Genomic DNA, 21,913 nt, shown 5'->3' on the forward strand with positions numbered 1-21,913 from the left:
CCCTGAAGAAAGTTTCTAACAGAGGACAAAGAGCAATGTTTTCCTACCTGCATGCATTTATTTCTTGTATAATATTAATACAACAATCTCACAAAGAGACTAATATTTCTTAGGAATACACATGCCAAAATCCTTAAACTAAATACTAGCAAACTGAATCCAGCAATATATAAAAAAGAATTATGTATCAAGAGACCAAGTCGATTTGTCCCAAGAATGGAAGGTTGGTATAACATCCAAAATTAATATAATACACTGTATTAATAAAATAAAAAAAATAATAGAATCATTTCAATAGATGCAGAGAAAGCACCTGACAAAATCTAACACCCATTCGTAATAAAAATACTCAATATGCCAGGAATAAAGAGGAATGTCCTCAAACACGATGAAGAGAATTTATGAAAAACTCACAGGTAACATGACATTCAATGGGGAAAGACTGAAAGGTGTCCCCTCCCTCTGGAAGAAGACAAGGCTTTTGATACAGAAAAGAGAGCCTTCTCTTGCTCCTGCCCAAGTCAGTTTGTCACAGATCTGAAAACTAGATTTGGGAAACTATCTAAAATAAAGAGAATGTGTTGATATGTGGAATTTGAGAAACAAGTTAGAGGATCACGGGGGAAGAGAAGAAAAAATGAAATGGACAAAACCAGAGAGGGAGAGGGAGACAAACCATAGGAGACTCTTAATCTCAGGAAAGAAACTGAGGCTTGCTGGAGGGAAGGGGCTGTGAGGGATGGGGGTGGCCGGGGGATGGACACCACGGAGGGAGAGCATGTGCTATGGTAGCACTGTGAATTGTGTAAGACTGATGAATCACAGACCTGTACCCGTGAAGGAAATGATGCATTATATGCCAGTAAAAAATAAAGAGAATGTCATATAATAACTGTTATTTATAAATCAGAAGTAAAATAGTCAATAATGGAGAAACAGTTCAATTACAATATATGAACTCAAAAGATTATTATAGTAATTAGAAATTATAAAAATGTAACTTGGAAAAATGGATATGCTCTAATGTTAAGTGAACAGAACAATGTACAAATGATATATCTAATGTAATCTCATTCTGTGAACTATGTATAAGACCCCCCCAAAAAAAAAAACCCCAAAAAGGAATATATAGGAAAGAAAATTTTTATGTATGGGTACTTAAGTTTCTAAACTTGTAAAATTTAAATCCCTGAGGATAAGTTGCTTTATTTCACAAAATATTGTGCGTATATTAGGGTATACAGGCAATATAAAACTTAAAAACAAATTAAATTTTAAAATAAAAACTTTGAAAACTGATTATAAATTTATTTTAAAAATTATATAAATTCAACACAAAATTCAATTCTCAGCTAAGTCTAATCTACTTTATGAAAAATAGCATATCTCTGAATTTCCTTTTGTAGTAAAACTGATCGTAAGCTTAGTTTGTGTCGACAAGAGTAGTATACGTAAAAATATATTTTAAGGTTTTTGGAATCGAATTGAAATAATCATTTCTAAAATGAAGTAGTAGTAAACTGAGAGAAATATTCTAGTAGCTTTCTAATAGGTCTCTGCATAATCATGTAACTTTTTCCCTTGGTCTCGACATTAATAAAAAGGGAAAAACAATTGGTACTATTTTTTAAAAAAATTATTTTATTTATTTGACAGAGAGAGAGCGCGCATGCACAAGCAAGGGAGCAGCAAGCAGCAGGGACAGGGAGAAGCAGGCACCTCGCTCAGCAGGGAGCTCAATGTGGGGCTCGATGCCAGGGCCCTGGGATCATGACCAGAGCCAAAGTCAGATGCTTAACCGACTGAGCCACCCAGGTGTCCCTTGCTATTATCTTCTTAATTCATGAAAATACTGCAAAATCTTCCCAGAGAATCAAAAAAGTGACATCCTAAGGCATTATTTTTCATATCTTCTTTTCCTAATTCAAACTAAGAGAGCAAAGGAAGAATCTTTTCAGGGTAGGTTTATCTGGGGATAATTCATGGTGGTTTAAAGACTAAACTTTATATGTGAGTTTAAACTCTCATGAGCAGTAATGATTTGTTTTTGCTTCCTCAATAAACAAGGAAAAAGTTAATTCATGTTATTAATATGCTTCCCAGTCTATCTCTTAGCTGGGATTCTGAACTACTGAGGTAAAGCATCAACAAAAAGCATTCAATGGGACATTATATAACGTATTATGTGTTCAAGTGGTATGTGGAAATTAATTTCCACAATGCAAGACTATGAAATAACGTTTGTCAAATGCTCTGCAAAATAAGAGCTTCAATCCCAAGTTTTATAAATTCTAGGACAGTGCTTCTGAACGTCAAGTGAGTCCCATTATTAAGGAGATTACAGAAAAACCATATTATATGTGGAAGAAACTGTAATATTAATAGTTTAATAATTCTACTCATGTGAATTTAAGCCTTATAAGTGACTGGGAGATGGGAGAAAATTATCTGTCTTATGTTATCTTTTTGCACAACGGTGTACTTTAAGGGCAACTCAGGAATTTTTTTAAAGGTAATTTTGGTAAAGTGCAACTTTTGTCTTATGCCCTAACTTAAAATTCTAAACTCCAGGTGAGATGACACTTGTACTACCTGTTCACCACCTATAAGCTATTTAGGATAGCTTTGTTTAGTTTAATATGTTCATTCTTGGTCACTAAAACCATTTTTTTTTTTAACATAGATAGTTTTTTATTTTCTAAGTGAAACTCAGAGAAATGTGTTTACTTGCAAAAAGCTTGAGGTCTGAGGATTCCACTTCTCTTCTGGTCTTCCGTGCCATGTATTTAAGATGCTTAAACAAACCTGAGGAAGAAGGGAAGAAAGCATAAACAGAAGTGAGTGCTTTTTAAAAGCAAACTGTTGCAACTAGAAGCAAAATTGAAACGTTATCATATCACAGTATTTCAGTTTTACGTCCCCCAACAAAACACTAAAGGCCAGTCTGTCATAACAAATTGGCATCTTCAAATGTGATCCAAATCTGTATGGCATTACAATCCCTTCATAATGAAAAATGAAACAGAACCTGTTAAATGTTAATATATAATAATGTATTTTTTAGTGAAAAATAACTCTTTGCCAAACCTTTTAAAAAGTTTCAGTAGGAAAAAGTAGTACCATGCTACATTTAAAAAATCTCCCTCAGGGCACCTATGTAGCTCAGTTGGTTAACTGTCTGCCTTCAGCTCAGGTCATGATCTTGGAGTCCTGGGATCGAGCCTCGAGACGAGCTCCCTGCACAGCGAGGAGTCTGCTTCTCCCCTCTACTTGTGCTCTCTCTCTTTCAAATAAATGTGCAAAATCTTAAAACAAACAAAACTCTCTCTAAATTTTGTAAAACTTCAAAACGGATATGGTTTAATAGAAGAGGTCTGACTGCTTATCTGCCTCTACATTTTATTTGTTACAATAGATTGTTTTGGTTGAAGTCTATGGACAAAATCTAGCTTTACATAAACATGAAGTGGCAAGGAGGAAGACTTCCAGACCCCTGAAAGGGCCCTGAGGATCTATCTATTGGGTTCCTCACAACAAACTTTACAACACAGATACCTGTTCACTCAGACAGCAAGAATGAACTCAAACTATCTGCCAAACAGAAGGTTAAGAAGAAGTCACTCAGGGAAAAGCAGAACTGGGGACATTTTATCTGTACTTGTAAACTAACAGTGTCATAAAACGGGCAACAGACTTGGAAAATAAGTGGTCCTTAATAAAGCAGAGAAGTCTATCTCCTTGCTATTCTTGCAATCATTCTGCGACAGCAATAATGCAAAATACACTATTCATTTAGGACACGATTTCATTAATAATTTTAAGAGACTTGTATCTGAATAACCTTGTATACTATTACTAAAGGTACTAATACTAGTACTTAATGTCCAACATTTCATTTTTAGAGCATCCCTGTGACTACAAGGGCAGGTATTCTTACTCCCACCTAGAGATCTGGAATCCAAGGTTAAATGTTTCTAGTGTACAATATAGCAAAGATTATATAATTCAAGATATTCAACTCTCAGGCCCTTACCTGTTTCTCTTACCTACTTCTCTTCTCCTTACCATTAAGTCCTTTTTTTGGGGGGGGGGGGTGGGGAAGGGAGAGAGAGGGACAGAGGGCGAAGGAGAGAGAGAATCTTAAGCAGGCTCCACACCCAGTGCACAGCTCGACATGGGGCTCAATCTCATGACCCTGAGATCACGATCTGAGCAGAAATTAAGAGTCCGAAACTTAAATGACTGAGGCACCCAGGAGCCCTTATACTATTATATCTTTAAAAAAAATTTTTTTTAAATTTATTTGACAGAGAGATAGATCACTAGTAGAGAGGGGGGTGGGAAGAAGGCTCCTTGCTGAGCAGAGAGCCTGATGTGGGACTCGATCCCAGGACCCTGAGATTATGACCTGAGCCTAAGGCAGAGGTTTAACCCACTGAGCCACCGAGGTGCCCCATGTCTTAAAAAAGTAATTTCTTAAATAAATTTTAACATTTTACACTTAAAACTCTATTCGGAGTCTACTGCCTTCTGCAGTAAGTCAACACTGCTCTATCCTCTTCTTTGCTCAGTGATAAAAGACGTGTTCTTTGCTCTTCCAAAGAAAGAAGGTCTATCTCTGATGAAATCTTCTGCAATAAACTCACAAAGCGAATTCCAGTTTTATGATCTGAGTTTATGATGAAGACAAAGCCAAGGGAAAATTTAGTCCACCTTTAATGAACCAGACCAACTTTAAGCACTTGCTCCTCTCATACCATCAAAGAATTGTCTGCTTATGAAGTCTTAAATTTCTTCTGATTGTTCAGTAATTTTTAAGGATGAAATATTTCCAGCATGGAATTTACTGCTGAAATTCCATCAAACTATCTAAAATTAGTTTGGGAAGTGATGATTGTTCTTTTAAATCTAATTTTAGAAGTTTATTGTCATATGAAATGCTTTTTTATTATACCTCTTGGTCAACTTCTTTTTTAGACAGAATGCATCTTCCTATTTATTAAAAAATATAAAACATTTTAACATAAATGTCAAAAATAAGTTCACAATTATATGTATCATGGAAAACACGGATAGCTATGAAAGCAAAAAAAAAAAAATGATGATATGCAAAAAAGGAATACAGAGTCGACAAGGACGATGCTTTTGCCATTCAACTATCCTGAGGCACTTGTGAAAAGGTAACTGGAACTGGAGATACGAAAAGTCAAAGGAGTTGAGAGGCAAAAGACAGACATTCGGCTCTACTACCTCCTGAGTGAAGAAAGCTCTCAACTGGCCAAGGAATATGTTGAGTAAGTTAGTCCCTCAGTAACTTCTTAAGACTACAAGTGCTTCTCAACACTGTTGTGTTTCTGCCCTTTTTGGTTCCTTCTCTCTCATTCCTCAGGCTAATCTTTGCATATAGGAAAGAGAAGCATGATGAAAGCCAGGTAACTCTCGGAAAGAAGATAACCAAAAGAAAATTTTGTTTAAATTGTAAAGAACCTTTGGTTACAATACTTTGGCATCAGAAACAAAAAAGGTCAAAATTACATTACCTTGCCATCATTATAAAGGTTTGGATTGAATCGCACGCTATGACCACCAGTTGTCTCTAGATTCACAAGAGGGGGTGAACTGGGATAATCTTGAGGAAAATATACATCAAACTCAAAGCAGCCATTTGCATAAGGGGTGTCTGCTGGACCAGTTATCAGAACCTAGTATGCATGTACAAATACACAAAAGTGCAAGTTACTCTTCCTAAACACCACTCGCAATTTAGAAAAACACAATCCAACATGAAGTAAGGACAACCTTCTTACATCCTACATACAGCTCTACCAGAATGTGTTAAAAATGAGGTTAAAAGTTAAAAATAACAACATAACTAGGAAATGGTTTTAGATTAGGATTAAAGTTATTTAGTTATGGTGAAAATGGGCTATTGAAAAAAAGATGCCTTGCTGGCAGCAGGAAAGCTTACCTTAATATCAAATACCTTTTAATATTGTTACTATTTTTCTGAGAGCTTTCCTTCCTGATATGTACTATAGTATTTAACAATTTGAGATTAAAGGTATACTCGTTATCACATCCAAAAGGTATGAGGGTAATTTTCTGCAATACATCTTCAGATAAGTTAACATTTGAGAAGTAACTTAGTTTTAAAATATTTTTCTCTGGGATAATGAGTCAAGCAGTTAACAAAAGTTCTCATGTAACAACTCAGGATAAAAAGGTTTTGAAAGAACAGGTGTTTCCTGTAGGGTTATGAGTAATCTAAAAAATAGCAGAGAACCCAAGAGTAAGTATCAGAATTATTTAATGAATTTTGGTTTAAGTTGATCAACAGATACTAATTGTGCAAGATCTGCGCAGCAAAGCCTCTGGTCCTGAATAGCTCTGTGTGAAGGCAGGCGGCACTAGAGTCTCAATCTGCTAACTCTGATTTATGGTTGGGAGCCCCATGCTGGGCTTTTTAATTTAGGTACAGCATAATGTTTAGCAGCGACAAAGTCACAAGTCTGAACTTATGTGGCCCACTTAATGATAACAATACTTTCCTGAGGCAATCATTCTGTATTTGGCTATTGTTTGTAACAAGGAACAGATAAGAATGTGGTCAAATAGGTGAAGTCTATGAGATTTTTACTGAAAAATTATCCAAAAGGGCAAAACAAAAACGTAAACAAACAGAAAAGGTCTTCAAATCAATGTGTCAATAGTTATAGCTGTGTATCTAAGGAAGACAGACTATGTAACTCCGAATAAAATAACAAATGTAAAGAAAGGTTTGCCACCATTCCTGTCCCTGCTGGGTGTCCAATCTTTATAATTTTCTTACTGAAGCAATGGCTTAGAACTTAAGGCCAGACCCCCCCAGTGTTAAAACATAAAGGTGCAGTGATTTATTACTGTACTACCACTACTTAATTCACAGATTATGGTTCTGTAAATACATGAATTTCCTAGAAAAAGGAAAAAAAAAGAATAATTTTGAAGACTGATAGTATAACATAAGAGAAGTATCTTGGATGACAAGGAAGAAATCTTATGACTTTTTTCTACGGACCAGCATTAAATCCTTTGAGGCTAAGCTCTTAAAACTACAGGCTGCATACAAACTTTACTCAAGGAAGGCATTTTAGTATTTTCTTTTAAATTGTTATTTTGAAGAGCAGTCTCATACACATACTATAACATTAAAAAAGGACTCCTTTCATTAATATCCAAAATGGTCAATAGAATTTTTATTTGATTTATTAAAATTCATGCTATTTCTACTGCTTTGTCTGAATATTTGAATAATGACATTAGCCAGAGAGACAGAGAAACAATGGTTTTCTTCTACCTTCATGATGTCAAGTCGTTCCTCATCACAGCGCACAAACACACTCGAAGACGATGAAAGAGGCAGTGAGGTTGACAGTGTCACGGCTTCCTGGGCAAGGCGGCGGGCACGGGCAGCACTGTTGGCATCATTTGCATTTTTCACCTGAGACATGTAGTGGTAATTTACTTTAAAACCCAATTTCCCATCTTCATCCTCAGAAACCATCTCAAATGTATCTAAAAGAAGAAGAAGAAAAAAAAACACTGAAAAAAAAGGAAGAAAGAAAGAACTAGAATGGAGGATAGTTGTTATAATGACAAAAATCACAAAGAAACCACTAGCCCTTCTTCAGCTCCAAACAGAGGGCACCGAAGCACAGCACAGGGAGTACTGTCAGCGTGAACGGAATAGCGTGGTGTGGTGACAGAGGCAGCTACACTTGTGAGCAAAGCAGAAGGTACAGAGATCATAAATCGCTGTTGTACACTGAAACTAGTGCAACATCGTGTGCCAAATATACGCAAAAAAAAAAAAAAAAAAAGTAAAGCCCCACAAAATGCAGAAGACTGAGAAAACAGCAACTAGACATGTTTATGTCATACCTGCTGCTGGATAAATAAACTATATAATGGAAGCAAAAGCAGGAAATGATTTTTTTTTTAAAATATTTTATTTTTAGGGCACCTGGGTGGCTTAGGCAAGATTCTTTGGCTTAGTTGGTTAAGTAACTGCCTCCGGCTCAGGTCATGATCCCGGAGGCCCAGGATCGAGCCCCACCACTGTGCTCCCTGCTCAGGGGGGAGTGTGCTTCTCCCTCCGACCCCCTCCCTTCTCATGTTCTCTCTCACTCCTGTCTCTCAAATAAATAGATAAAATCTTAAAAAAAAAAAAAAAAGATTCCGTTTTTAACTAATCTCTACACCCACTGTGGGGCTTGAACTTAACAACTCTGAGATCAAGAGCCACTGCTCTACCAAATGAGCCTGCCAGGCACCCCCAGGAAATGATTTTTAACTTACAATGTGGACACACTGACAGATTATATCAAGTAGCTATAAACAATGTAAAGCAGAAGACAATTTATTCTTAAAATGACTAGTGTAATATTTTTGCCAATTCAGAATATTAAATGCCAAAAAGTATTATTATATTTCATTTTTGAAGATAAGAGGTCTTTATATATTTGCATTGATTTTGGAATCAGAAAACAGAAGTCTCAGGCTGAAGTTTACTCTTTTTTTTTTTTTTTAAAGATTTTCTTTATTTATTTGACAGACAGAAATCACAAGTAGGCAGAGAGGCAGGCAGGAAGCAGGAAGCAGGCTCCCCGCTGAGCAGAGAGCCCGATGCAGGGCTCGATCCCAGGACTCTGGGACCATGACCTGAGCCGAAGGCAGAGGCTTTAACCCACTGAGCCACCCAGGCACCCCCTGAAGTTTACTCTTGCATTACTTTTATAATCTAAATTAATGGAATAAAAGAAGATTATTAGGGTAATCTAAACATAATTAATGGGTTAATTCTTAACCATCTATTTAGGCAGAGTTAGAAAAGACTCCATTATTCTTTACTTATAAACTCTGCACATAAAGAAAAAAGGGAACTGAACTTTATCTCAGTTGAGATTACTCCACCCTAACCAATGGGTTACAACAGAAAGATTTATATAAATTGTAACACTTCAAAACCACATAATAGGGGACACCTGGGGGCTCAGTGGGTTGGGCCTCCTCTGCCTTTGGCTCAGGTGGTGATCTCAGGGTCCTGGGATCAAGTCCCAAGTCAGGCTCTCTGCTCTGCAGGGAGCCTGCTCCCCCCACCCCACTTCTCTCTCTGCCTGCTTCTCTGCCTACTTATGATCTCTCTCTGTTCATGAATAAATAAAAATCTTTAAAACACACACACACACATAATAGGGGAAACACTGTCACGAGAAGCAACAATGAAATTTGATCTTGCCTTCATATAATGCTAAATATATGGAAAAACTTTAATGCTATAGTATAATTAGCATTAATGCACTAAATCTCACCAAGAAATTAAGTGCAAGATTCTAGGCAAGATTCTTTGGCTTAAATGATAAACAGGAAACTAAATCTGCCTTCAAGGAGTTTATAATCTAGAAAAAAGAGAAAGACCTATAAAGTGACACTGGTCTGTGCACTCCATGTTTTTAAAACAGGAGGGCCACATCTTTTTTTTTTCCCAACAAGTCTTTCAGAGAGATAAAGAAACTTTTGGCGGATTTCTTGTAGAAACTATTCATCAGTTCTATATGAGTAGAAGCTAATTTAAGAAGAAATGCTGAAAGCCAACTTTATCATACAGTACATACAACTGTTACTGATCAAATGTACTATCACAGCAAAATTACTTCCTGTCAGTAAACTTGTGAACTGGAGTTAACTTCATCTGCCCAATTCCACTGCCTTTCACATACTACAGAGATAAATTTCCTTTGGATTTTCTAAACAACAGTCCACCAGAAACACAAGAGCCCATTCTGATGCCTGGAGGAACACTTTTCTATCATACACAGATAAGAGCCCAGGGCCTACTAATACCAAAAATTTATTACAATATTCAATTAGGGGTGCCTGTATACTCAGTTGAGTGTTGGACTCTTGGTTTCAGCTTGGGTCGTGATCTTAGGGTCACTGACATCAAGCCCTGCGCTCATCCTAGAGTCCGCTTGATTTTCTTCTTTTCCCCCTGCCCTTCCCCCTACTTATACATGCATGTGTGCTCGCTAAATAAATAAATACATAAAATCTTATCCCCAAAAATATTTTTACAAAGTCTTTGACACCCTTGTCAAAAGGTAGAAATTAATTCCCCTTTCCTTGAATATGAACTAGATTTAATGACTTACTTTTGAAGAATAAAGCAGAAGCAATAGTAGACAACCTCTAGAACTAAAAAATAAAAGGCCTTGTGTGGCTTCCTGTTTGCACTTTCACTCACAGAATCTAGATACAATGAGTGAAGACCTCAGGAGGTGCTATGGAGGGGCCCACACGGCAAGGAGCTAAGGCCTCCTATTAACAGTCACAGGAATAAGCGCGAGAGCCCAGCCCCGAGAGCCACTCCCCGAGAGCCACTCAAGATCTCACTTGTCTGAAGCTCCAGCCAATATTCTGACAGCAACTTTGTAAAAGACCCTAAGCCAGAGCCAATGAGTTGAACCATTCTTGAATTCCTGACCCATGGAAAGAGTGAAATAATAAACATTTTACTTTTTTGTTTTTTTTATTATTTTAAAGATTTTATTTATTTGTCAGAGAGAGAGCGGAGGGCACACAAGCAGGGGGAGCAGCAAGCAAAGGGAGAGGCAGGCTCCTGGCTGAGCAGGAGCTGGATGTGGGACTCCATCCTAGGACTCTGGGATCATATAACCTGAGCCGAATGAAGGCAAATGCTTAACCAAGTGAGCCCCCTAGGCACCCCAAGTTAATAAACGTTTTAAGCACCTAATTCTGGGAGTAATTTTTAAAGCAAGAAATAAACAATATGGAATAATCTGATAAAATCCTATAGAAACTAACCAGAGTCCAAAAAAGATATAAACTGTCTTAGTAATGCTTATTAATCAAATTCACATAAAACAAGCAAATTACTTGTCATAAATAATTACAAAAAGTAATTTCCAATAAAATGTTTCTTCACAAGTATTTTTTAAGAAGAAACAAAAAACAGATCATATTAACAGAGTAGAGGAATGGACTAGGTAGTCAAAATGAGTGAGACAAAAGACCATAATATCATCAGAAACTAACCGACCCCCTAATTAAAGTATACAAAGGAAAAAATCTACTTTGCAAAGATTATGGAAAATTTTTAAGAGAAATCAAAATGGTATTGTACAATATCAGAAAACAAATGATAGTTATATTCCACAGTGTCTTTACAGGATTCATAGACTTTAACAGTAACAACAGAAGAGAAAAAATGATCACTTTTAAAAGATTTCTAGAGCCCAAACCAGCTCTTCATAAGGTTATATAAAATAACTCAATCTATATAAATTTTTGCCCACTAGGAAAAATGTTTTCCCAAGTAAAAGTAAACTCAATTTTGGTTAGAAGAATTATCTCTTCTCTCTCCACTACCTTATTCCTGACACCTCCCATTCCTGGCTAATATCCTAAACATTGAAGAGGAAATTAAAGTTTGCAAATAACCCAAAAGAAGAGCAAAATAGTGAATAAAAATCCAAAATAAAGAACCCAAAAAGCAGAATAAATCTAGTTATATCCAAAGCGTCTTTGAATTATTAAAGATCAGTAAATCCAAAGTTCAGAAGTAAGAGCAGATCGTATGTAGTTTATAAAATGCTATTTAAAATCTTGAAATATGACTATGGACCACTTTTTCTTCCTCTTTCTATAGTTCCAGCAAGTATTAGTGCTGTGTCTAATGGCATTGAGTGGGAAGCAACCAAATGATGTCCTTCTGACATATCTACCAGAGTCACAATAGAAAGCTCTTAGTTTTTTTCAGGATTTATTTTTAAGTTAAGCATGCTTTCAGGGGTTTCCCAACAAAGTTACTGTCCACTGAGTTGAAGTTCAAAATTCCATTCCAGAATAGGCATTAAAGGTTTTGGTAGATATGCATTGTTACCTAGTTGGGGAAACTCACAGACTAAATCTCATTCAGAATAAAAACAATTAGATAATCAATAACGAAGCAGAAAAAGTTTCTTCAGGCTTTTGAATCTGAGGTGGGGGAAGTGAACAGGGGAATGCTTTTGTGGAAAACAGGCAGTCACAAAGTGAAAAGTATATAGAAATGTGAAGCTAAAGACAGACCCATCTAACATCTGATTTTTGCTTTTTGCAAAATGGGTGGAGGTATATATCATTTCATTTTAATGCAATGCTACTGACAACTCTTGACATATCTCCAGTCTACTTCAGCTGTTTTATTCTACATCATATAGTGAATTTAATTTTTAAAAAGATTTGCAACAAAATACATTAATCAAATTATAACTACACAAAGGCTTTCATTCGAGAGATTTAAAAACTTAAGTCCATTTAAACTCTGAGAATCCTTTTCCTGCTAACTGTGATACTGATTGTGGCTATAAACATCATATTTGATCCTCATGTATGTGGCTTTTCCCAGTAATTCTGATCATTCCTTTGTATGATGACCCTTGGAGGAGGTCTATGATTCATGTTGTATTTGTATAGCATTTATTCTTGGTTTCTTGTAACTTTCAAATTACAGCAGACAGGGGCGCATGGGTGGCTCAGTGGGTTAAGCCTCTGCCTTCAGCTCAGGTCATGATCTCAGGATCCTGGGATCGAGCCCTGCATTGGGCTCCCTGCTCAGCAGGGAGCCTGCTTCCCCCCTCCCCTCTCTGCCTACTTGTGATCTCTGTCTGTTAAATAAATAAATAAGTAAAATTATAGCAGACAGTATTTCTGTTACTTTTGTAATCATTTATAGTTATTATACTTTCCTGAATTCAAGTGTTTACTTATTTTTTAAAGGTTTGTTTATTATTTATTATTATTATTAGAGAGAGAGAGAGCACGGGTGCACACTTGCATGTACATGAGTGTGGCGGACTGCTGACTGTGAAACTGGTGAGGCGCCTGACCCATGACCCTGAGATTATGATCTGAGCTGAAAACAAGAGCTGGACACCTAACCAAATGAGCCACTCACGAGCCCCCGAATTCAAGTGTTTACTAAACAAAATGGTCACAACCCACAACGGCTGGCACAATTATCCAAAAACATGGATCCCTTGGCAAAACTGCTACATTCTTTCTGAATAACAGTATATACACTTCACCGCAATTCTTCCAATCTTAAGATGATGAACAAGACCTTTCAAAGGTCTGCCTGAGTGCTTTATCATTTTCAGATATATTACTACATGTGATTTTTATTGCAACTCTGGGTGGTACGATGGAGCAAAAGCTAAATGATTTATACAGCATTTTCAAAGACAGTATGACAAAAATCTATGTATTTTTACTCTTGCTTTAGTGTTCTTTTTCATATAGTTCAAGTCCTTTGGCTGGTTCTCAAGGGTGGAAAAAAGGCACAGACAACAGCAGTTAACTGGTCACCAAAATTTAGAATTCTACTGTTTATTTATAGGCTAGCTATCACCTTATGGAGGAGACTGAGAGGCTCTTTTCTTCAGTCTTTACTTGTCTAGAGTTTTGGAATAGGAAGGGCTACAGGAGAACTCTACGTAACTGTATTTTACAAAGGCAAATCTCATGGAATTCTAAAGTGGAAACAGTAACAGACTTCATTCAAGGTCCCAGGTCTGAGCTTCCTTTAGGCCAAGATATAAAGAAATGAAGAGAACTTAAAGAAAACCACTTTCTGTCTGTTCATTAGACATTTGATTTGGGTTTTCTCCCCCTCCTTGGTTTCTAAAATCATGATTCCCCAAATATAACTAAAAATATATAATTCCAGAGATAAAAAGATAAAAATTTTGCACGTGTGTGCACATACACCTACTCTATACATACGGTGCACACACACATATACCCAGGATATGAATGGTTCATGGTACGATCAACTTTCAAAATCTTTACTTCACTAGAGTGAACACATTTCAGTAGCACTATTACACATGTGAAAGGAGATCTCAAAAACAAAGATTAAAACTTCAACTTACCAAACTGCAACTTCTTCATAACAGCCACATATTTTTCTTCAAGTGATTTCAATACTGATAAAGGTTTGGGTTTCATAGCCACCTTCTTTGAATATTCACCTAGTTTTTTTTCTGTTATTTAATATTTCAAGATAAATAACATAAGCATACATTTTAAAAGATTAAAACAAAAACAATTAACTTCAAGAGTTCAAAGTTTGAATTCCAAAAAGTTACCCAATTCTTCACAATTATCTTCCTATTACTCATTTAAGAATAAAAGATTTCTTTCTATTTCACAAATAAAACTAAGAGGGCTAAAACCCTTACCAACTTTAAAACTTAAATTCTTAAAATGTTTATTAGTTTTATCTAATCAGGCAAAACAGAAGTAAAACAACAGATAATAAAGAATTATTTATATCTCCTATTGCTAAGACACGAAAATACTGATTTGAACTACATTCTCACACACTTTTTTCAGTGCTCTTTCCTATCCATCATTTCCTATCCAAAATGATGGCATTTTTCAATTTCACAACTATCAACAGGAAGGACAGAAAATCAGGATATATGTTGGTAGCCTACCAAATCTAGTAGATTAATAATCATACATAATAGTAATAAATTAGTAATCATACATAATAGAAATAAATATTTTAAAATTAGAAACTATTCATGATTAACTTGAAAACCTGGCAATGAAATTTTTAGGTAAAGGAACTTGCTTGAAAACCATTACCACAGAGGAAAGAGAGAGGCAGTTTCAGAAGTAAATGAAACATCAAAAGAAAAGTCGCAGAGAAGGGGCAGTGCTGTACCTTGGTTGGCCTGCCGTAAACTGGTAGTGGCTGCGTGGACGATCTCAGCAGTCTTCTGGATGTCCGGTACCAACAGCGTAAGTCCTTCCGGTTCTTGATCAGATGCATCTGGTTTTATTCCTGTTTTAACATTTTCCCTTTTAGATCTGGATTTTTTTTTTTTAATATGGAAAGAAATGCAAGGAAAATTAGGATTTTAAGACTGAAAAATAAGTACCTCCATAAGCCAAAAAGTGGCTAAAAATCAAAAAGGACATTATGTATTTCATTTGACACACATATGATATATAGCAGAAATAGTTTAAACTATATTCATTGTTGCTTTTAAAGTCATACAATAATGCTTAGTATAATAAATAGTTTTTGGTAGGTTTTCACTTCAAAAGCAATAAACAAACAAACACTATAGAAATACCATACTGTAAGAAGACCCAGATACCTGATACGTCCTTGGATTCACACTTTTATGGTAACTTACAGTATTTATAAATACCTAGAAGTAGAGAAGTCACTTCTACTGTACAAAATTGAGAGAGGTCTATCCTCATCTTCTAAGACTTGGGAATCAAAGGACCATATGTAGTTTTTCACTTTAATAGTATTTGTATTTCACTCAGAGTAAGTGTGTTACTTCTCAAGGGGAAAAATAAAAGAACTATCCCAGAGTAAAATGCAGGTTCACTGCTAGGGATTTAAATATAATGTGCTTTTATACATCAAAACTGTATTTTACACTAAGTTTTAGGGCATATCATTTTAGAGGCATTCCCTAGTCAGGGTCTAAAATATACCCAACCTTTTATCAAATTTTATATAATAATAGGATGTACTACAACAATGTCTCAGTCTCTAAGGCATCAAAATGTTTCTTTAAATTTTCTAGATGAATACATAATTTTATAAGTCACTGAAAATAACGAGTATCAATGTCCTTTTTTCTGTTTACTCTCAGCACATATTATTTACATAATAATCATTTTACACTATTGCTTAGATACTAAAAATTTACATCATGTATACTAACATTTACATATTTGTTAATTCATTAAATAAATAATATAAACTGAAATCACATATAAATAAAGGTGTTTAAGATACTCATGCTAAGGTACCATCTAGACTCCATATCACTTATTTTTCTAGTTGTATACCTACCAAGAAAACAACTTGGCAATTTTATTAAAACAGTATTTCACAAAGTGGGCACAGAGCCTTAGAGAACTATACAAAGACTAACAGAAAGTAGAAGAGTCCTTAACAAAATGAGATTGCTATTTATGTATAAATGAACTGTTCCTTATCACAAAGTAAAAAATCTGCTCAGAATCAATTCAGAGCTTAATTTTAGGGAGATAGTAAGAGGTACATTAAGACGTGCCACTCCGACGGGTAGCAAGGGTAAACAGATCTAGTATTATGCGTGTGTTCTGAATTAATACCCATAGTGTGTGAAAAAACGACTATCCACAGATATTTTTTGCTTAACCTGGTAAGATGATTTAACTTAATGTGTCTACTGGGTTACTGCCTTTTCTCCTATCTCTTCTTATCTTCCCTGAGGTATAAGAAGTCACAGAGAACACACGGCCAACTTTCCTTTGCCACTCAGGACCACTTGGTAGATGTTATGTGGTACATTATCTCAGTCATCAACTCCTGCATGTGTACCTGTGTATATGAGCATCTATGTTTGCATGTATATGTAAGGAGAATAGAGTGAATAAATGTTTTAAGACTGAAATAGCAGGCATTTTAAATGTTAGAATTAAGTAAGTTATTGGGTCTTTTATAGCTATGAAATAAAGTTGAGTTTATAAGCTTAATAGTCCATCTGCTAATTCTCTTAAAGATATAACTCTGGTAGATAAGCCCAATCAGATTCTCAGATTCTGAATTTACCAACAGCTATTCACAATCAGTGACAAACAACGAGGGCCAAGAAAAGTGTATAAGCTGCTTGAACAGTACTCCTTTTGAATTTAAAAGGTTTCTCTCTCCCTGCCAGTTGTAAATGAGTCTCCCTCTAATACCAGGGCTTAAAAAATTCTTAATAGGGCTACTGCCTGTAATAGGAAAACAACAGTAAGTAGTGTGAAAAAAAAAAAAACAGAAGAGTTATCGTTATAGCCATAATAAAATAAAGATGGTTTCCTAAAACCCGTCATCAACAGTTGAGCCACTGTGTGCTCAATGAAGATTTCACTTATGAAACACATCTTGCCAAGCAGAGAAGAAAGATACGGAAGTGAAGCTCATTTTTCCAGAATTAGGGTATTTTCTCCTTGAAGAAATAAGAATGTCTGGCATGGAGAGTGCACTGCATCAGTGCAATTTAGAACAAGTTACGCTTGGAAAAAGTACTCATTCCAGATTTCAAACCCTATACATGAATACCAATTTCCTAATTCCAGTTTTTAAAAGATGATTAGTAGGAGACATTCCTATTATTAAAATAGTTCAAATAGTCAGGATGGTAAATTTTATATTTTTTGACCACCAAATAAAAAAAAAGTTAACAAAGGGCAAAAATTTACAGAAGTTTGAAAAGTATTATTTTTTACATCAAATGCGTGAAAGAAATGTTCTTGTATATCTCATTTTGAAGATACTGGTTAACTCATAAAACAGATATATTCTAGACCTTTACATCAGGTTCAAATAAGAGATTTTTACGTGAATCATCTTCTTGACAAAAACATACAGGAGAAAAAGGGATAATGTCCAAAAGGCAAGAGTACTTCAAATTTATGAAGAACACACACTCCCTGCCTAACGATGACTACCACTAGTCATTGTCTAATATTAAGCTACAGCCAGCAGTCTCTTTTCTATAAAAGTTGCAGGTTACTGTCAACCCATATGTAGGCCCAGCTCATGAAAAAAGGCCATACCTTAGCTCACATCCTGAAGTCTGTGGGAAAAGCTATTTGAGTTCAAGGCACCTAGCTGGAAGTAGGTCTTTGAGACTGACAATGGATCCAACATGGTAAAAGCAATCAGCGACGGCCGCTACCATGGTATCCGCTGCTTTGTGCAGACGTTGAATCTGGTTGTGATCACTGCCCTGAAGAAATACGAGGAATCAACTGAAGTTTCTACTATTGCACAGAATTATCTGCAAACATTTTCCACTATGCTGTGAATTCCAACTAAATGGCTAACAAATTAGCAAATGTTGGCTCTGCAACATATAATCTGAACTAGGATGTGAGCAGAATGGGTAAATCTTTCTTGTAAAAACAAAAGAAAAAAGCCAGTAACTCAAACATTCAGTTATAGTGACCTGCTTCTGCTAACTCTATCACCCAAAATAAGTTGGATTTTTGTTAAGACGAAATGCAAAATATCAGAATTATGTTCTTTTATAATCTATAAACTGAAAATAGCTTAATATAGCTATTTTCTTGGTAGAACATTAGGAAAGATCACGTCCATTCCCTGCACTCCAAATTCTGAAGTCAAAACTATCACACAATTGAAATAAACATTTTAAAAGTAGAACCATGTTGAAGAAGTAATCTGTAGACAACATGCTGACATGTCCAGATTCCAGAACTATTAGCATCTTAGAGGAAGATTCTAAAACTGTAAGCAAATGAAACTTCTACATTTTTCTGTAAACCAATGCATCATGTAATACTCCATAGTTCTAAAGCTCTTTGGCAGGGATTAAAGTCCGAAACAAGTTAAGATTAAAAGTAAGCAGGAAGATTTTAAAAAATATTACCATAGAGAACTATTTGCTTCTAATTGTCTCCAGAAAATATGAAAATAATTCTTGAAATGCACCAGTAAGTGGAGCAAAGACCTATGTAAGATGAATGCTTTTCACTGTTAGCCTAAAGCTTAGTTTTTAACTGATTCCCTTTTGTTTTTATTTAAACTTTTTCCAAATGGTTAAGTACCAATCTTAGTTTCCAATTCAATTTAAAATTGAAAATAAAATCTTCCTTGTCTTGGAAAGCATAAATGAGTACTGTAAGAGAAGTAAATATTCAAAACAGAGGTATGAGAAGCCTTTAAAAATAAATCTTGATTTCTAGGTTAGATAAAAATATTTTTAGGTCAGATTAAGCATCACAGGACAAAATGAAGGTACTGTGTGCTACTATGGAATGGAGAGCCACAAATAATATGCTTCACTAAGGGAAAATCCAATGGAGGCAAATAAAAGATAGGAAAAAATAAATGTTAGTATTGCTGTCTCCATCACCAAGTAAAAGACTGATGAACTTTAACTACTAAATCTGTTCAAGGTCTTAAAAACAACAACAAAAAAAAGTGTGTATATGTGTGGTTACCACAAATGCTTCAGGGCTATGAAACCAGGACTCATTCGTTCTGTAGGTGTTAGAGGTAGAGGAAAAAGAGGAGAAACTAGGAAATGTTTTCCAACAGAAACAAAAGTTTCTTTTCCAAAAGAAACAAAAGTGGTACTGAAATTCTATATTAACTCACTGAAGCCCTAGAGGACTAGCTTAAAGCAGTTATAGTAAGAGAGTCTGATAATAAAAATATACCTTTTTAGCAGGAGGTCAACTAAATCTTAGTGCTTAGATAAAAGGTAATTGGCTATTTCTACAAGAGAATTCAGGTACTTTTAAATATGATGAACTTCTTTACACCAGGAAGATGCTTTTAGCTAGCTAAGCGAACCGGCAATGAAGCACTGCTGTGTCGCGTCCGCGTTAGCGATTCACATTACTAGATGACAGAAGTCCCTCTTCCAAATTTTCGGAGAAGTATACTACATATGATTATTTGCCTACTGGAATCCAGCAGGAAAAGTCCATATAGAAGATTAAAGATAAAATAACTGCCTTTTTCCTGCTCCAAGGAAGCTGTAAGGTGTCACACTTACTCAAAAGTGTAACCAAACTACTATGGCTACAGTCTCACTTTGTTCTGAGAGAACACAGGCTGGAAGCGCCAGCAGAAACTGAATTTCACCAGGTCTGGTATGTAAAAGCGGAAGGGGTCACATCTTCACAGTATGACTATTTTGTGGGCAAAAGACTGAATTTTCACAGTAGACAATTATATTTCAAGTGGAAATGATTATACGTGTATGTCTGTGTGTAAGTTTATATACGTGTGTGTGTACACATACACATATATACATACATATATATGTGTGTGTCTAAAGTATTATGTTACCCATCCCTTTATTAATAGAGGTGAGATGATTTCAAGTTCTTTCATGCTGAAGTCTATAATAAAATGCTGATCAATAATCAGTCATAAAGTACGTGGGGGTGTATTTTTGCTTGTTCTTTAAAAAAAAAAAAAAGATTTATGGACTTATTTTAGAGACAGCAAGTCGGGGGAGGGCAGAGGGAGAAGGAGAAAGAGAATCTCCAGCAGACTCCTTGCTGAATGGGAGCCTGATGTGGAGCTCGATCTCCTAACTCTGAGATTAGGGGCCGAGCAGGAATCAAGAGTGGGAGACTTAGTGGACAGCCACCTAGGTTCAGATATTTAAATATCAAGTATTGCTATATAAATTCTTTCTTTTAAAAAAAAATTTATTCGAGAAAGAGCGTAGTGGCAGGGGTTGGGGGTAAGGCAGCGATGGCAGAGGGAGAGGGAGAAGCAGGCTCCCCGTGGAGCAGAGAGCCTAAAGGGGGGCTGAATCCCAGGACCCTGGGATCATGACCTGAGCTGAAGACAGATGCTTAACCGACTGAGCCACCCACCCAGGCACCCCTAATTCCTTCTCGACAAGGCAGTTAAAGATTCTAGAAATAAAAAGGTATATTAAGACAGCAATAAAATTCAGGAAATGGAAAATTAACAGGGTGGGGAGAGGCTTCTTTTACAACATAGAAAAAAAAAAGTTATCACCTACCCACTGCCCTAATCCACGCAAACTGATACCAAATCAGCCTTAAAAGACAGTGGAGGACAAATATATCAATAACCAAGAAATTTTCAGGAGTGTTTTTTATTAATTCTTTTGAGCAAGAAAAACATCTAATGAGTAAAGCTGACTCACTCTTCACCTAAGTGATAATTACATAAAGTTGCTTCCTGCTCATGTACTAGAGAGACCAAAGAGCAGTGAGGCTTGGGTTTACTTCAGTAATGTAATTACTACTTAGGCATAACTCAAATGCTAAGCATAGCTAATGAAATATGCTGCCTTTTAATGGCCTATCATGACTTGAAAATTCTTTAGGGTAATGAAAAAAGATGAGTAAAAGAAAATAGCAGAAAAACTCTGTAGAATTTGCATTATTGTACACAGTTTTATAATTATTTTTTTTTTAAATTTTTTTTTTTTTTATTTTATTTATTTGACATAGAGAGAGAAACGAGAGCAAGCACAGGCAGACAGAGTGGCAGGCAGAGGCAGAGGGAGAAGCAGGCTCCCTGCCAAGCAAGGAGCCCGATGTGGGACTCGATCCCAGGACGCTGGGATCATGACCTGAGCCGAAGGCAGCCGCTTAACCAACTGAGCCACCCAGGCGTCCCCAGTTTTATAATTATTAAAAGCCAAAATTTCAACTAGAAAGTAATTTTACTTCACTGTTAACATTTTAAAAAAAATCATGTGTCATAAATATCTAAAGCCAGCTCAGAAACAAGTCACCTCCCCACTTTCTAATTATTCACTGATGCACATACTGAATTGTTATTGGGAGTTAAGTTTAATTTAGTGGATAAATGTATTTTTTAAATTTTATTTTTAATTTTTTAAATTATGTTATGTTAGTCACTATATAGTACTTCATTAGTTTTTGATGTAGTATTTCCTGATTCATTGTTTGCATGTAACAGTAGATAAATATATTTGACTGGGACAGAGAAGGTACGAATTATTGAGCTCTGCCATTAAGCATCAGAGGACCTAAAACAAATCACACCTTGTTTTCCTCATTAAAAGAAAGGAGTACCCGAGCTACCTGAACCCCATAGAGTTCCCTACAGCTCTGAAACCTAGAGGTAATATGGGTCGGGGTTGTGATGTGCCTAAGATCTGTTACAAGCTAAACCTTTTTTTGTTACAGGCTAATCTTTTTTAACTTGTTACAAACTAAATCTTATTTAGCAAGACACTTCAAATTCTGCAATAATTCAGAGTGCTTGAAATATTATTTGGGATTAAGATAATAGACACTGTCCTGATACATAAAGCTC

The 21,913-nt window shown here is 35.8% G+C and overlaps 1 protein-coding gene across 10 annotated transcripts in view; it reads right to left on the minus strand.

The window, feature by feature from the left end:
- The window catches only part of BIRC6 (baculoviral IAP repeat containing 6), a 226,673-nt gene that overhangs the window by 12,027 nt on the left and 192,733 nt on the right, over window positions 1-21,913 (minus strand). For 9 of the 10 annotated variants that reach the window (XM_059188672.1, XM_059188669.1, XM_059188667.1 and 6 more), the window contains 5 exons: window positions 14,774-14,919; window positions 13,974-14,084; window positions 7,337-7,554; window positions 5,541-5,702; window positions 2,728-2,805 (listed from right to left, as the gene is read on the minus strand). In XM_059188672.1, coding sequence (XP_059044655.1) covers window positions 2,728-2,805; window positions 5,541-5,702; window positions 7,337-7,554; window positions 13,974-14,084; window positions 14,774-14,919 — 715 coding nt within the window. Of the gene's footprint in view, window positions 1-2,727; window positions 2,806-5,540; window positions 5,703-7,336; window positions 7,555-13,973; window positions 14,085-14,773; window positions 14,920-17,664; window positions 17,838-21,913 lie in introns of those variants that run through there. The other variant, XR_009357395.1, reaches the window with a different exon arrangement.

This window comes from Mustela lutreola, chromosome 9 (assembly GCF_030435805.1).
Source record: "Mustela lutreola isolate mMusLut2 chromosome 9, mMusLut2.pri, whole genome shotgun sequence".
Classification (NCBI taxonomy): domain Eukaryota; kingdom Metazoa; phylum Chordata; class Mammalia; order Carnivora; family Mustelidae; genus Mustela; species Mustela lutreola.